This window comes from Arctopsyche grandis, chromosome 1, assembly GCF_051622035.1.
Source record: "Arctopsyche grandis isolate Sample6627 chromosome 1, ASM5162203v2, whole genome shotgun sequence".
Taxonomy (NCBI): Eukaryota; Metazoa; Arthropoda; class Insecta; order Trichoptera; family Hydropsychidae; genus Arctopsyche; species Arctopsyche grandis.
In genome coordinates, this window is record NC_135355.1 from 12,653,328 (window position 1) to 12,668,533 (window position 15,206).

Sequence of the window (15,206 nt, forward strand, 5' to 3'; positions counted from 1 at the left end):
TAAGTTTATATTGAAGACTCACATTTACAATTTTCAAGAGTCTTCTTGAAAATTTTCCAGCGAGATATAAATTTCAAACACTTCACAATATTCTAACTTTACGTTGAGTTTTAATTAATCATCTAGTATATAATTTCGAAAGAGACTATGTATGTATGTATGTAAGGTTTGGCGTTTCGTTCGTAGAATCCGTGATGTCATCGAAAAAATCTAATTTTCTATGACGGCGATATCGATATTGATTCCGATTTCAGTTATGATTCCCTGTTCGGATTTCAGTTCCAATTTGAATTCTGATTTCAGTTCCGATTTCAGTTCCGATTTCATCTCCGATTTTAGTTCCGATTTCAGTTCCGATTCTCGATTCCAATTTCAGTTTCGATTCCCGATTTCTGTTTCAGTTTCGAATCCCGATATTACAAATACCGAGCGAAGCTGGGTAAAACCACTAATAATTAATAAATTATAAAATGTCTAATAAGATAACATTATGTACATATATAAAATGATGATTTTATGACCCTTAAATTTTAAAATTCTAATATAAAACACATATTATGATATATGTATGTATGTAGTTTGACGACAACCCTGAAGCAAGCCCTTTATACCTATATTATTACAATTCCAGGGTCACAGTGTTTTTCTTTATTGGGTATCATATTACCCATAAACTAACGGTGTAAAACCCCTCACACAGATTTGACTTCTGTTCTGAACATTCACATGTTCCGCTCATAACATAACAGTTACGCCTATTTATGTCCGAAATGATTAATGGCGTGCTTTTCGCGACGAAACTGAAACGAACCAAAAGTAAGAAAAATATGCAGTTTGTTGTTTTGAAAACGCAATTGGTATTTCTCACATGTTATCACATTCCTAGGCGCGTCTGCATCGACAATTTATGTATAATATGTATCGCATCACACGAGCGTAAGAATTCGAAACTTGCTCATAACTCATCCCGAGTAAAAAAGAGTGAACTACATACAACATACAGATATTCGCATGCAATATTGCAATTGACGAAAATTAACTATTTTCATTTTATTATGAAATATAATATTAAATGGTGATAAAACGATATTATAATATACATAATTAGTGGTTCCAAATTACTTTATCCATATTACTTTTTATACGTACTTATTTTTTACATACATTTTCAATCTACAGCACATTTAGTTCTATTTAATATACCAGATTACGATTCTCTTAAAATTTCAATAATATCTTGACCTTTCTAAATCTTCTTCTAAATTATTTAAAGCGAATATATTAGAATATTTGGAGCCGCTAAATATAATATATGTAAGTTTGAACATCATCTTCTTATTATAAATATGTATGTACATATGCAGGTACTATTGTACATACATATGTACATACATTCCTATAGATACATTTAAAATTTAATGCTTAAACAAATAATGAATATTCCGAGTCAATTCAGAATACTGTCTACAGAATTCAGGGCTCAAATTTAATTTAAATTAAATAATTATTGCCAAAAATAATATGCAAATATTGCAATATTGAATCACAATTGTTGACTACAAGTAAAATGCTTTACATTTCAATTCTGCCAAAATTTCCATTTCGAGCCTTTCTCGAATGGAAATGATGAATGATGAATGGAAGATGAATCTATGAATACATACATACGTACATATGTATATTATGCAATATTATCTGCGATATACATACCTATGTGGCGCTACTTATTGCTAATATTAAAAAAAAACTAAATCAAAATAAGATGATATATTTACGATTCTAATATATTGAATAACCTTTTGCACAACTGCTTCACTCTGTCCAAATGATTAATGAAAATTACGGAATAGTTTTGTTTTCGGCGTGTTCACACGTTAACAAGTTCACAAGGGACATGTCATCGATATTTTCTCGCTTCTTTCGTTAGTTCTTTATTTTATTTTTTACCTATCTCAAAGAAGAAGATCATAGAGAGTCGACCGAAATAAGTCAACGTTCCGTTTTCCGGTACACGGTGCCTGTCCAAAAGTCATGCACAATATACGCTGTACGCGCATGAGATGATCGAAATGTGCGAGGAATTAAGTCATAACACAATGTCGAGCTTTCATCAACAACTTTTGAAAAAAAAAAATAATATATATATATATATATATATATATATATATATATATATATATATATATATATATATATATACACACAAAAAGCTTCCCAATAAAGTCGAAAAATAATATTTAGAAAGTAATTTCAAGTCTGAACAGTATCCTAAATTTCGTGTCGAAGTGCCTTCTAAAATCCGATTTTAATGTGTGTTCTAAAAAGTTTGTTGGTAGGTTCTTAATAACAATTTAATGATTACAAAATTATAAAATGGAAAATACGTCAGAATCAAATATAAAAGAAAAACTACATATGTGGCAAACAGCCTTCCCCGGTACATTAATGGCTTATCCATCGTTTGAGAGCCGCTGACTCGGGAAGAGTTTGGTTGACGTACGTAGATGCGTGAAGCTACGTAAGAATTCGAACTAATAGTAATTCATTCCCCCGTCGTTCCGAATCATTACTCTTTTATGATGTATGGAAAGACGTCGACAGCAACTCTTTTCGTGTGGCACCCGCTACAACGGAGGCGTCGCGGCGCTTAATGGAGCTTTTCCTCGTGCGCTTTCACACAAAAGCGGACCAAGTTAATTGCGCGTATAATTGATCGCACTCTACACTGGATGCCTCTCTGCACTTCACCGGAGATTTATTAAATAATTACAAAATAGTTGGAAAAATTAATCGAAACGTACGAAGCTTGCTATTTCTAACGTTCAACTTTAACATTTCAAAGGAGAATTTTTGACGTTCTATATGTAGCAGACGGTATAGATTTTTCTTAATAGATGTGTCAATATTGTTTCAACGAGGTACTATACATTTCGCTAAAGCGTTAATTTGGCGTCGAGGCGCCTTTCAAACGGTGATTTTTCATTTGGGCGTCGTTTACAGAACCCTCTCCAACGCTGACAGTCACCTGTCATTAACATCTAACTCTCGCTGCAAACGTAAAATATTTACAAATAATTTGTTTTAAGCACTTCAAAACTAGCCTATTTAATTTTTCATATTATGTAGAATGTCTTTCAAATCAAACCATAAAATATATATACATACATAATATTAATAAAGAAGGGAATAAAAGTTAAAACTATACATAGCTATAATAAATAAGCATATCTACATACTTAAGCTGATATGAGTAATTTTCTAATATTTAGGTATGTAATAATAATATATGTAGATGCGGTTTTGACATCCGTAATATTTTTTGTTCATCATCTTCTTCTTCTTCTAATGCCAAATCCGGATTTGAACGTAGGCGACTACCATGAGCAGACATTATTTATAGTCCGTGCGAATTCTACCTATCATGGGCAAGCCAAAATAGTTTCTCAAGTCCGAGACCAATCTATGACCTGATATTTCGGAGCCAAGATAGCCTATTTCTCCCAAGCCACCGTTTGCCTTATATTTTCCCCATTATGATTGTTTGTAAAAGGTGATACTTGGGGCCACGAATAACACCGCCAAAATAATCTTAAGGCGCTTTACCTTGTCAAGAAGCTCTCTCTTTTTTTTTCTAATTACTAACCTCTTCTTTGTTCGGAAACAATTTTGTCGTGTGGCGAAGATGGGGTTCTTATCCGATCGTTTTCAAACTTTGCCATTTTGCTCGGTTTGGTCATCAATTTAAGTGGAAATGACGTCTGCCATTACGATGGTGAATATTATATAAAATTTTATTTTATTCTTCGATATTTTGTCATATTTATATTTATTAAAATGTCTTTGATATGTTTTCGTTTTTGAATGAATATTCAATAATGGTGTGGGTTTTGGGCTCTTAACAATAATCTCATTTTCATTATATGGTATAGAAGCAAATGTCCTTTTTAGTAATTTTTTAATTAAACAACTGCAATTATTACTAACAACGGCAATAAATCCACTTGCATTGTTACTTTGGCTATTTATATTTAGGGCCATAATAAATAATATTTTGGAGGTAATAAATTAAAATAAAAGTAAATTACTTCAGACGTAACGTACGAAATATCAATCAACGAATCAAGCAAAAGTCCATACATAAAAATCGAATCAAATCCATACATACGCAAAAGGAGATTTTGCTTCCAGGGCACAACTGCATCAAGTGTCGCGCGAGCGAGACGACTGTAAAGTCATCTAGCTCATGCGCATACGCAAGAATAAGAGCTCACTTGTGCGCATGCGTACAAGATTTGTAGAGAACTTCAGCATACATGGCGTTGCCAGCTTGATGTGAAACAAGCACCGGTCGCGCAGTCGGCTTCGAATTATAGTTTAAGTCAATTTTGGATCAGACAAAAAATCGTATATACATATTGTAACGTACGCCGCGGATTAAGCGAATAGAATCCCAGAGACTGTGACCGTTCAAAGATTATCTGTAACGGATATCTGTTAACGGATTAACTAAATGCATACCGTGCGACTGGTATAAGTGGGTTTTAAGGATTAGCGACAAGCTAAGTGCATGAAACAATGATTGCACTTCTCATACCGTGGGAATACATATCCGAATACGTGACTGTTCCGACTTTTGTAATGACGTGTGGCAAACAGTCTTATTAACTGATTGTCGATTGGCATTATTGACGAGTTGGCATTAGTGTCGGCCCAAGCGGAAATACGCGACGGTCGACAGAGTCATCGAGTAGACGGCGTACGGATAGCTTGTGTTCCGTACGCTCCGCTGGCCCACCACGTGCAAATTTTACATTTCAATAAACTACATCAAACCATTATCGAAGTCTTTTCCATGATGGTCACTTCGAACCGGACACCAGTAACCTAGGCCACAACACCAAACGGACAAACCAATAGGAAAAAACGTGGTCGAGAAAAAATGGATGTCAATTAAGAAATCGGTATCGTTCCTTTGTTACTATCCATACCTTTCCAATACTAATAACATGTTTGCTTCTATTTCAGCAATATATTGATTGATGTACAGAGGTACATGACCGCGTGATTGACGCAGAAAATATATAAATAAAAACATAACCTACAAAGACGCATGGGACACAGAGGTAATCCAAAATTATCGGAACGATCACATAAACATCGTAAAGGATATTCAAGTAAGTGAATGTATTCAATCTCAGGCAATCTGTTCAAAAGGCAATCATGTGGGTAGGTCAGTTTTTAAAATATGTTTTAAAGTATAACAATTAATTAACGCGATTGTATAAAATAATATCGCGCTACGAAGGAATGTTTCATCGGTCGCATCGAATTTCGTATTAAAAGTGTAAAATCAGATGTAGTGTAAAATTAGCAAAGCACGTGGGGAATTATACTTGTAGCCCCAAAGTGGCTTAAACCAAGTACATACCGGTATATTCATATACCGGCAGATATCTTTGTTTCTTAATGTGTGTAGAAACTTTCTCCCCCCTCCCCCCTCCACAATAAATGTGGAATTATACTTGTAGCCCCAAAGTGGCTTAAACCAAGTACATACCGGTATATTCATATCGGTAGATCTTTGTTTCTTAATGTGTGTAGAAACACCCTCCCCCCCCCCCCCTTCCACGATAAATGTGGAATTACACTTGTAGCCCCAAAGTGGATTAAATCAAGTACATACCGGCATATTCATACATCGGTAGATCTCTTTGTTTCATAATGTGTGATGAAACAGTGGTGATTTAAAATAAATCACAAGACTTGTAGCCCCAAAGTGGTTTAAATCAAGCACCCACCAATTTAGGGTTGTTATTTCTTCCAAAATATGTTGGATAGATTCTGGTGATAATAGTTAAAGTAGAATATTAAGATTCACGGTGAATCATTGAATATTATTACCTTATCTCTACGAATAGTTCAATTGACAGCTATAGTAGAGAATAACTGTATTTATGAGACGAAATAGTGCAACTTTCTGAAACAAATGTCAAGTGCTGAAAACGAGGAAATAGAAGCTTCGACTTCCCAGTCGCATAAAGGTCGAAATCCAACTAGGGACGTAGAACCTATTAGAGACAGGTCAAGCTCTAGAATACATCAGACTCGAAGTCAGACTCAATCGATAAAAACATTAGCGAAAGAAAATAAAGTAGAAGTTACAATGACGTCAATAGAATTAAGGTATTCGGGCGCGTTTAAAAGACTACAGGAGAAAATAGACAGAATCTCCGAAATAAATGAAGGACAGTATCAATTTATTGAAAAAGCATACGACTATCTCCAAAAACTCCATTATGAGTATTTAGACAACATCACAGATATAGAGCAGGCGGATCAAATAGACGAAGAGTTCTACATAATCACAATGACAATTCAAAATCTTAAAGCAGCATTAGAGAGACAATCCATTCAAGATTGTAAACTGAAGGTAGAGCAAGCAACAATTAAATTTGCTAGAGATAAGTTACCGACGTTAACCATTCCCACATTTCAGGGAGATCCATCTGAATGGCAATCGTTTCAACAAGCTTTTAAGAATATAATAGGAAACAAAACGGAATATTCGAATGTCACGAAATTGCAATATTTGCATCAATCCTTAATCGGTCCCGCTTTGGCAGCTGTATCAGGTTTAGATATTAGCTCAGACAATTACGAAATAGCTTGGAGTATTTTAGACAAGCAATATAATTTACCAAGACTTAATCTCAAAACTAGGATTAATTCACTTTGTGACTTAAAATTAATCACAAGAGAATCACATATCGAATTGAGAAATCTATTGAATCAGGTAACAGTGTGTATTAAAAACATTGAATCGTTGGGTTACGCGAGAGAAATTTTAGATCCATGGGTAACATGTTTAGTTCTAAGGAAATTACCTTTTAATCTAGTAAGAGACTGGGAAATATCGCTGGTTAGCAGAGAAATGCCACCATATGAAAGTTTAGAGACATTCTTGCAGAATAGATGTAATGTATTACAATCTACTGCATCTGTAACTACGGTGAAGGAATTCCCTCATAGTCGTCAAAGAATCATGAGAACTCATGTCGCGAACAAAAACCCATCAAGTAAGGTAAACGCATGCGCATTCTGTCGAAATAATCATTTCATAGGCAAATGTGATAAATTCAAAGCAAAATCCAGTATGGAAAGAAATGAATTCGTTAAATCTAATAACATGTGTTTTAAATGTTTAAATTCATCGCATAAGATAACAAATTGCAAGTCTAACTATAATTGCTTAAGGTGCAAACAAAACCATCACACTTTGTTGCATCAGGACGATACATTTAGTTCCAATAATACGGGAAGGAAGTCAATTAATGCTCATTCTACTCATTTCTCTCAAAGGGAGATAATTTTACCGACGGTACAAGTAGACATTATAACGTCCAATGGAACGGTCGTTAAGGGTCGCACATTATTAGATTCCGGCTCACAAGTCAACTATGTTACCACATCTTTCGCTAAGAAGAATAACTTCAAATTAGAGAAAATCTCTCAAAAAATTGTAGGTATCGCTAATCAAGAAAGTAGCATTCGTCACATCACCAAGGTGACCATAAGGTCTTCAACCACTAATTACTCAACCAAAGTGTTGTGTTTGGTATTACCAGAAATTACTGGCGAAATTCCAACTGTGAAACTGGATCAACAGTTAATTTCAATACCAGCGGGAATCAAGTTATCAGATCCCCTTTGGAATAAACCGACGCCAATCGATTTATTGCTCGGCGCCGAGATTTGCGTTCATGCTATGAAAGCAGGAACCATCCAGTTAGGAAAAGGTATGCCTATCTTAAAGGATACCGAATTCGGATGGACAATAGTTGGTCCATATCCCGAAGTAAATAATGCTCCAGGGAAGAGCCACATAGGCTTAAGTCAATTAGACAGTCACATTCAAAACTTTTGGATGATCGACCAGGTTCCTATGGTAAAACATCAATCTCTTGAGGAGAAAAGATGTGAGGAACATTTCCAAGCACACACATCACGAGATAAAAACGGTAGATTTTGTGTAGCTTTACCATATAAAAATTCCCCGGTAGTATTAGGAAGTTCATTACACATTGCGGAGAAAAGACACAAAACTTTGGAAAGACGTTTTTTAGCCAATAATAATTTAAAAATGGAATACAATAAAGTTTTAGAAGAGTACATAAATTTAGGACATATGTCAGAGTGTGAACCTCCGGAGGCACATGAGGTTCATTGTTATTTACCTCATCACGTCGTGGTTAAGGAGTCTAGCCTTACCACTAAATATCGTGTAGTTTTTGATGCGTCCGCAAAGACAACGTCTAATATCTCACTAAATAATATTTTGATGGTGGGACCTAGTGTCCAATCAGATTTGTTAAGTTTACTACTCAACTTTCGACTCCATAAATACGTGATTACTGCGGATATTAAGCAGATGTACCGACAGATTCAAATAGCAGAGAAAAATAAAAATGTACAACGAATCATTTGGCGAACAGATCCCCAGAGTAAATTCAAGCATTACAAGCTTAATACAGTAACATTCGGAACTGCTTCAGCCCCATTTTTAGCTACTAGATGTCTAAATCAGTTAGCAGAGGAGAATAGAAACAAATATCCCATCGCTAGTAAAGTGATCGAACGTGATTTTTATGTTGATGATTTGCTCACGGGAACTAATACTATTGAAGCTGGTAAATTATTAAAGGTTCAACTGGAAACCATATTATTATCAGCCGGTATGCCCTTAAGCAAATGGACATCGAACAACTCCGATATAATCACGGATGTTAAAGCTGACGATTGTTCAGATTTTAACTTCTCTAACGAATCACACAAAACTTTAGGTTTATTTTGGAAACCGCGGGAAGACGTTTTTGTATTTAAGGTTCAAACCGAAGTCGAGACTGAAAATATAACAAAAAGAAACTTTTTATCAGTAATTAGTCAGATCTTCGACCCATTAGGACTATTATCTCCATTGTTAATTAATTATAAGATATTAATGCAATCTGTCTGGCAACAAACCATTGGTTGGGATGAATTCATTCCTCAGACAATCTTCAAAAAATGGAAAGATTGTCAATTATCCAACACAGTCATGAAACTTTATAAAATTCCTAGATTGATAATACTAAATAATGTCATTAATATACAGGCACACGGATTTTGTGACGCATCCGAGAAAGCTTATGGTGCTTGTATTTATGTAAAATGTACTGATCAATTTGGAAATTCCAAATGTCATCTTGTGTGTTCTCGTTCGAGAGTCGCTCCGCTCAGTTTTGTAACTATTCCGCGTTTAGAGCTGTGCTCCGCTATGTTATTATCAAAGTTAATGAAGTCAACAATAGACCAATTAACAATTCATATTAATGAAAAATATTATTGGACGGATTCAACCGTCGCATTGCATTGGATTAGAGGAGAGTCATGTAAATGGACCACCTTCGTTGCCAATCGAGTGGCCGAAATCCAATCAATATCTCAACCCATTGAGTGGTACCATGTCTCCTCTACAGACAATCCAGCAGATTTAATTTCTCGAGGGACTCAACCATCAGAATTAAATCATAATTCGTTATGGTGGGACGGCCCTAGTTGGTTGAAATTAGACGAATCACGATGGCCTCGAAGACCTCCTGAGATCACAATAGATCTTCCAGAGAGAAGGGTAGTCACTAACGCTACCCTTGTGAGGGAAAATAATTGGGTAGATAAACATTCTCATCTTCCAAGACTCCTTCGAGTTTTATCATATGTTCGTCGGCCACTAAGGAATAAACAATTAAACGTTAAAGAAAATAACGAACCGTCCGCTTTAGAATTAAAAGATGCTTTAAATAATTTGATTAGGTTATCGCAAATGGAATCATTTCCATTGGAATATCGTTTGCTGAGCAAGGGACATCCAATTCCCAGTAGCAGTAAATTAGCTAAATTGTCCCCTCTATTCCACGAGAATTTAATTTGTGTTGGAAGTAGACTTCCTCTGGGAACAACTCTATCAACGTCACCCATTATCTTGTCAAATAAGCATAAACTTACACACATGATTGTCCGAGATGCGCACTTGAAATATATTCACTTGGGTACTCAAGCCTTACTGTCGTTATTGCGGCAGACCTATTGGCCATTGGCCGGACATAATACTGTCAAAGGAGTGGTGCGTTCATGTGTCATTTGTTTCAGAAATAAACCACTGTCACACAATAGATTAATGGGATTACTCCCGCTTGAACGTACCACTGCGAATTTTCCTTTCAGTCATGTGGGGATAGACTTCGCAGGACCTTTTCCTGTGAAGAGTGGTTGCAATAAGAATTCTAAGATAATTAAGGGTTACGTTTGTGTCTTTGTGTGTTTTTCCAGTAAGGCAGTTCACTTGGAACTTGTCGGAGACTTAACGAGTTCAAATTTCTTAAATTGTTTAAGAAGATTCGTAGCCAGACGTGGCAGGCCCAATACGATATATTCCGACAATGCTACTAATTTTGTCGGTGCAAGTCGTGAACTCGTTAATTTAGTAAAATTAATTTACGAACGTCCTCATGAGGAGAAGCTACTACGGTATGTAGCCTCCGAAGGGATTCGTTGGAAGTTTAACCCGCCAAGGGCGCCTCACATGGGAGGGCTGTGGGAAGCAGCGGTTAAATCCATGAAGATTCATTTAAACAAGGTGTTAAAGGCCACCACCTTAAATTTCGAATCATTTTGTACGGTATTGACTCAAATAGAAGCTTGCATGAATTCCCGTCCTCTTAGTCCCTTGTCTTCGGATCCACTAGACCTTTTACCCCTCACACCTGGACATTTCTTAATTGGCAGATCCTTACTCGCTCTTCCAATGGAGGTTAAATATAACACTAATGTCCATGCCAATCTGCTTCAGATACAATTGACCACAGCAGCATTTTGGAAACGTTGGTCGGCGGAATATTTACATTCTTTGCAGTTACGACACAAATGGAAGAAGGACTCGAGCAACAATCTGAGTGTGGGTCAAATGGTCCTGTTAAAGGAGGAACACATGCTGCCAACCCGATGGGTCTTGGGTCGAGTCACTAAATTGTATCCCGGACCAGATGGCAGAGTTCGAGTCGTCGACGTCTTTACTGCCAGCGGAGAGTTTCGTCGGTCCAGTCATCTAGTGGCGCCATTGCCGATTCTACCACAAAGACCACTTGACAGGAAGGAAGATCAGCAAGAGGGAGGAGAAACAGCAGCTTCAATTCCGTCAACTTCGGTAGCTTAGTTTAACCCGAAGACACTACCCCCAACTCATATTACTTATTAGATGTAATCATGAGTTTAAATCATTCAATGTTAATAGTAGTACTCCGTAATTCACTTTAATTGTGTTGTGTGTATAATTTAAGCTATTTTCATTTTAACATTCGGCAGTATATATCTCCGAATTTAATCTAATCATTTTGTCTTTATAATATAAGACTTGTCTCATGTCATCACTCGGAAGGATTATATCCGAGTTTAAAATAAACTGTTCAAATTTGACAGTTAAAATTAGATTCATGATTTGTTAATGTTAGTCTCCAAGCCACACTTAATGGAGCATCTTAAATTATTTCATGTCTACTTAATTATAACCTGCCGGGAGTCATCCGCAGGTCTTATGTTTCTTGTTATGAAAACATAAGTTAACTCTTACTGTTTATAGTATTTATGTGAATCATAGAATAAGTAAATATTATAATACTGAACATTTCGATGTTTAACGTAGAGACATCTATAATCATAGTTCGCCTTCATTTCCTGCTTGTAGGAATGAATGAATGACTTTCCAATTTACTTTTAATTTAGCAATGTTTGTGCTACTTGTTGATGAAATCAAGTTAACTTAGGAGCATTACACTCACTAATCAAGTTTAGTTGATCGGTAATAGCTGATCTGTCTTGACAACTGTAACAGTGTCAACATTGTATTGTCTAAGTTAACATCAAGATGAGGAATGCTTAAGTTTTAAACCATATACAGTCCACTCTCTCTTCTTTAAAGTAAACTTATCTTGTAATGCTTATTCACAGCTTCAAAGGAGATTTCAAAAATTTTAATGTAAATAGAAACAACATTCACCAGAGGTATACCTATAAGTTGAAATATTACTGAACCAATAAATTGATTTTATCCTCACACTGGATGAGGCAAAGGTTTCATTATTCACCCTCTATTTAATTATTTTAAGAGCTATGATTTATTGTAAACGACTCGTCAGTAATGCTGTAACTCTGTAGAATAACTGTATTGTTCAACAGTTTTCCTATGTGGGACTATGTTCCGACTTTTGTAATGACGTGTGGCAAACAGTCTTATTAACTGATTGTCGATTGGCATTATTGACGAGTTGGCATTAGTGTCGGCCCAAGCGGAAATACGCGACGGTCGACAGAGTCATCGAGTAGACGGCGTACGGACAGCTTGTGTTCCGTACGCTCCGCTGGCCCACCACGTGCAAATTTTACATTTCAATAAACTACATCAAACCATTATCGAAGTCTTTTCCAGTGACTATACAGTAGGTAAACAGATTAGACGTCCTGAGAGACCGTGAGACCGGTGTAAGTGGTTTTAGGGATTAGCGACAAGCTAAGTGCATGAAAGCTAAACAATGATTGCACTTCTCATACCGTGGGAATACATATCCGAATACGTGACTATACAGTAGGTAAACAGATTAGACGTCCTGAGAGATCTACCCCTTATAAGGCGGTACGTAGGCGATATCATGTCATTCTGGACTTAGCAGTGACACTGCGTGTATCTCCTGAATCATCAATAAATGCTGTGAAACGACTGTTGGCCTTTTACTTGGATCCTCCACCCACCCCTACGCAACAATATCATAATCATGTAATAAAAAATAAATGAAATATAAATAAAACTAAAAAATTCAGAAAACAAACGGTATGAAAATATTTTTGACGCAAATTTTAAGGGATGCACAGCATCCACGGCATCTATGGACGGCACGTCACTGATACATACTACAACTAATTGTATATATGTATATGTAACTAATTGTCACATATATTATATATAGAATAAATATTTATGTAATAAAAATCTAGTTAAAAATATCATATGGATCGATTTCTTATATTGACTTTTCCGGAATTTCCCGGCGCATCGCCCGTAGGCTTAGTTCACCGTTGCACAGTACGACCTACTCACTTTACTATTGATGCACGCCGACAATCAAGAGTCGCCGACACGGCACACGGAGAAAATACCTGACAAATGAAGACAGCGATAGAAAAAATATATATTTATGTATAATATATACGCGCACACACACATACAATCCGATATAATCAACGACGTCTTCGCACGAGACGAAATAATACCGCGACCGTGAAACAATGTACAAACTGGAACAAAAGAAGCTATTCGCGACCTCACCAAACGACCCTACAGCTTTTCCCACAGAATAATATCACTCACTACTGTAATACGACAATAATTAGATAAGTATAGTACATATACATCATAGTACCAAGTACCAAGGCGAATTCTCACGTTGTACAAAGCCGCCGATTTTCAAGCGCCGTCATCTTTATTAACACACAAAGGAAACCAATAATCAACAATGAAAGATACAGTAAAAGTATCACGATGTATGTGTTATACATAATTTATCTGTGGACGAATATATTAAGCAAATTTTATGAATCACGGGATCAAATGACAAAAAATAAATTAAATCAAAGATGCTTTGTTTGTTACATCCTAAATTGGAGTTTATTTGTGTTTTTAGCATAAATGTACATATACATATATGTACATATGTATATGTATATGTACATTACATTATGGATCATGAAATACTGGCTGACGGTGGTGATCTTCTTACCTCGGTGCATACAGAATTTAATAAACGCTCGCTTCCCCGTGTTGTGACATGCGCGATGCGCGTACATAACTCATATTTATGTCCCGTCGAATATATTACGACTATAAATATAAACGGAGACGTGCATTACGCACACGTCATTAGTTGTACGAGTATGTTAGTACATACATATGTATGTATGATGTGAACGCGATATGCGAAATGTTTCGATCTAGACAATTTCTAGGGTCAAAATCGTCAAGGTCACCGCGGACGATCCCGACGCAAGGTCCAGAGAGTCCCGGTCCCCGTCTTCCCGAAGAGGAAACGTCATGACGACTTCCTGTGGGCTGATTTATCGGGTAGTGCGAAGCGAGCGTGCAGACATCACCATGTGCCGGCTTAGCCGAATCAACACCATCGCCTCTGACATGTTTATACTCTCGATTATTTATATTCCCGGCTTATTGTGTGACATCTGCACGCTCATTCGCTTGCTGCAACTTTTGTTCTGTGCCAACTCGGTGCAAAAAGTCATCATTGACCATTTTTGTGAGTGCATTTCCACACATACGTACATACATAAGTTCTCTCTGTTTTTGTCACACAGCCTTACTTACGTGTGCGCGAGCAGGATACAAGGGGACTCGGTATGACGTTACTTGTTCCCCTTGTATCCTGCTCGCGCACACGCAAATAAGACTGTGCGACAAAAACAGAGAGAATTTCACGGCACGCCACTGGTACATATGTATGTGTGAATGTAGCCTTAATCGATTTACAACACACATTTACTGAATTTAATTAATATATACAAAGAGACATGCTATAAGCTAAACAAATCTTTATGCAGTCTATAGATGTAAAATGTGTTCTTGATTACTTTGAACAATAAATATTGGCTGTAAATTACCAACTTGTTAAAATAACACATTTCTATCAAATAGACACTCATCAAAATCCTCGTCAACAATCGTCGGGTTTTAATCAGATTCGCAATGGCAAATAGCACTGATGAAGTTCAACAATATGTCAAGCGAGAATATTGCACGTGCATAATTCGAAATGGCGAATGAAATTAAAACGCCCATATGAACGACAACACTAATTAAATGAAATTAAACGCAAACAGAAAATAACATCTGTCACTCTAATACACAAACTCGTATTTTATATTAAAATTCATATTATAAAAAAATTTAAAAGGGGTAAATTGCGACAAACTGGGTGGCACGGCACGCCCAAGGGTAGTTCTATTAAATAATTTCCGCAATTGAAGATGCTTGTGACATTTCTCGCCATGCAGGTACGAATATACAATTACCCGGACCGAACGATGACGAGCGTCTGCAGTTCGATCGACGT

General features: G+C 36.3%; 1 protein-coding gene across 3 annotated transcripts in view; it reads left to right on the forward strand.

Annotated features, from left to right (window-relative positions):
• Positions 1-4,728: 4,728 nt before the first annotated feature.
• Positions 4,729-15,206, forward strand: part of LOC143914228 (uncharacterized) — a 151,072-nt gene continuing 140,594 nt past the window's right edge. For 2 of the 3 annotated variants that reach the window (XM_077434381.1, XM_077434365.1), the window contains exon 1: positions 4,729-12,516. In XM_077434381.1, the coding sequence (XP_077290507.1) occupies positions 5,987-11,248 (5,262 nt within the window). In that variant the 5' untranslated portion in view covers positions 4,729-5,986 and the 3' untranslated portion in view covers positions 11,249-12,516. Of the gene's footprint in view, positions 12,532-12,677; positions 12,807-15,206 lie in introns of those variants that run through there. The other variant, XM_077434373.1, reaches the window with a different exon arrangement.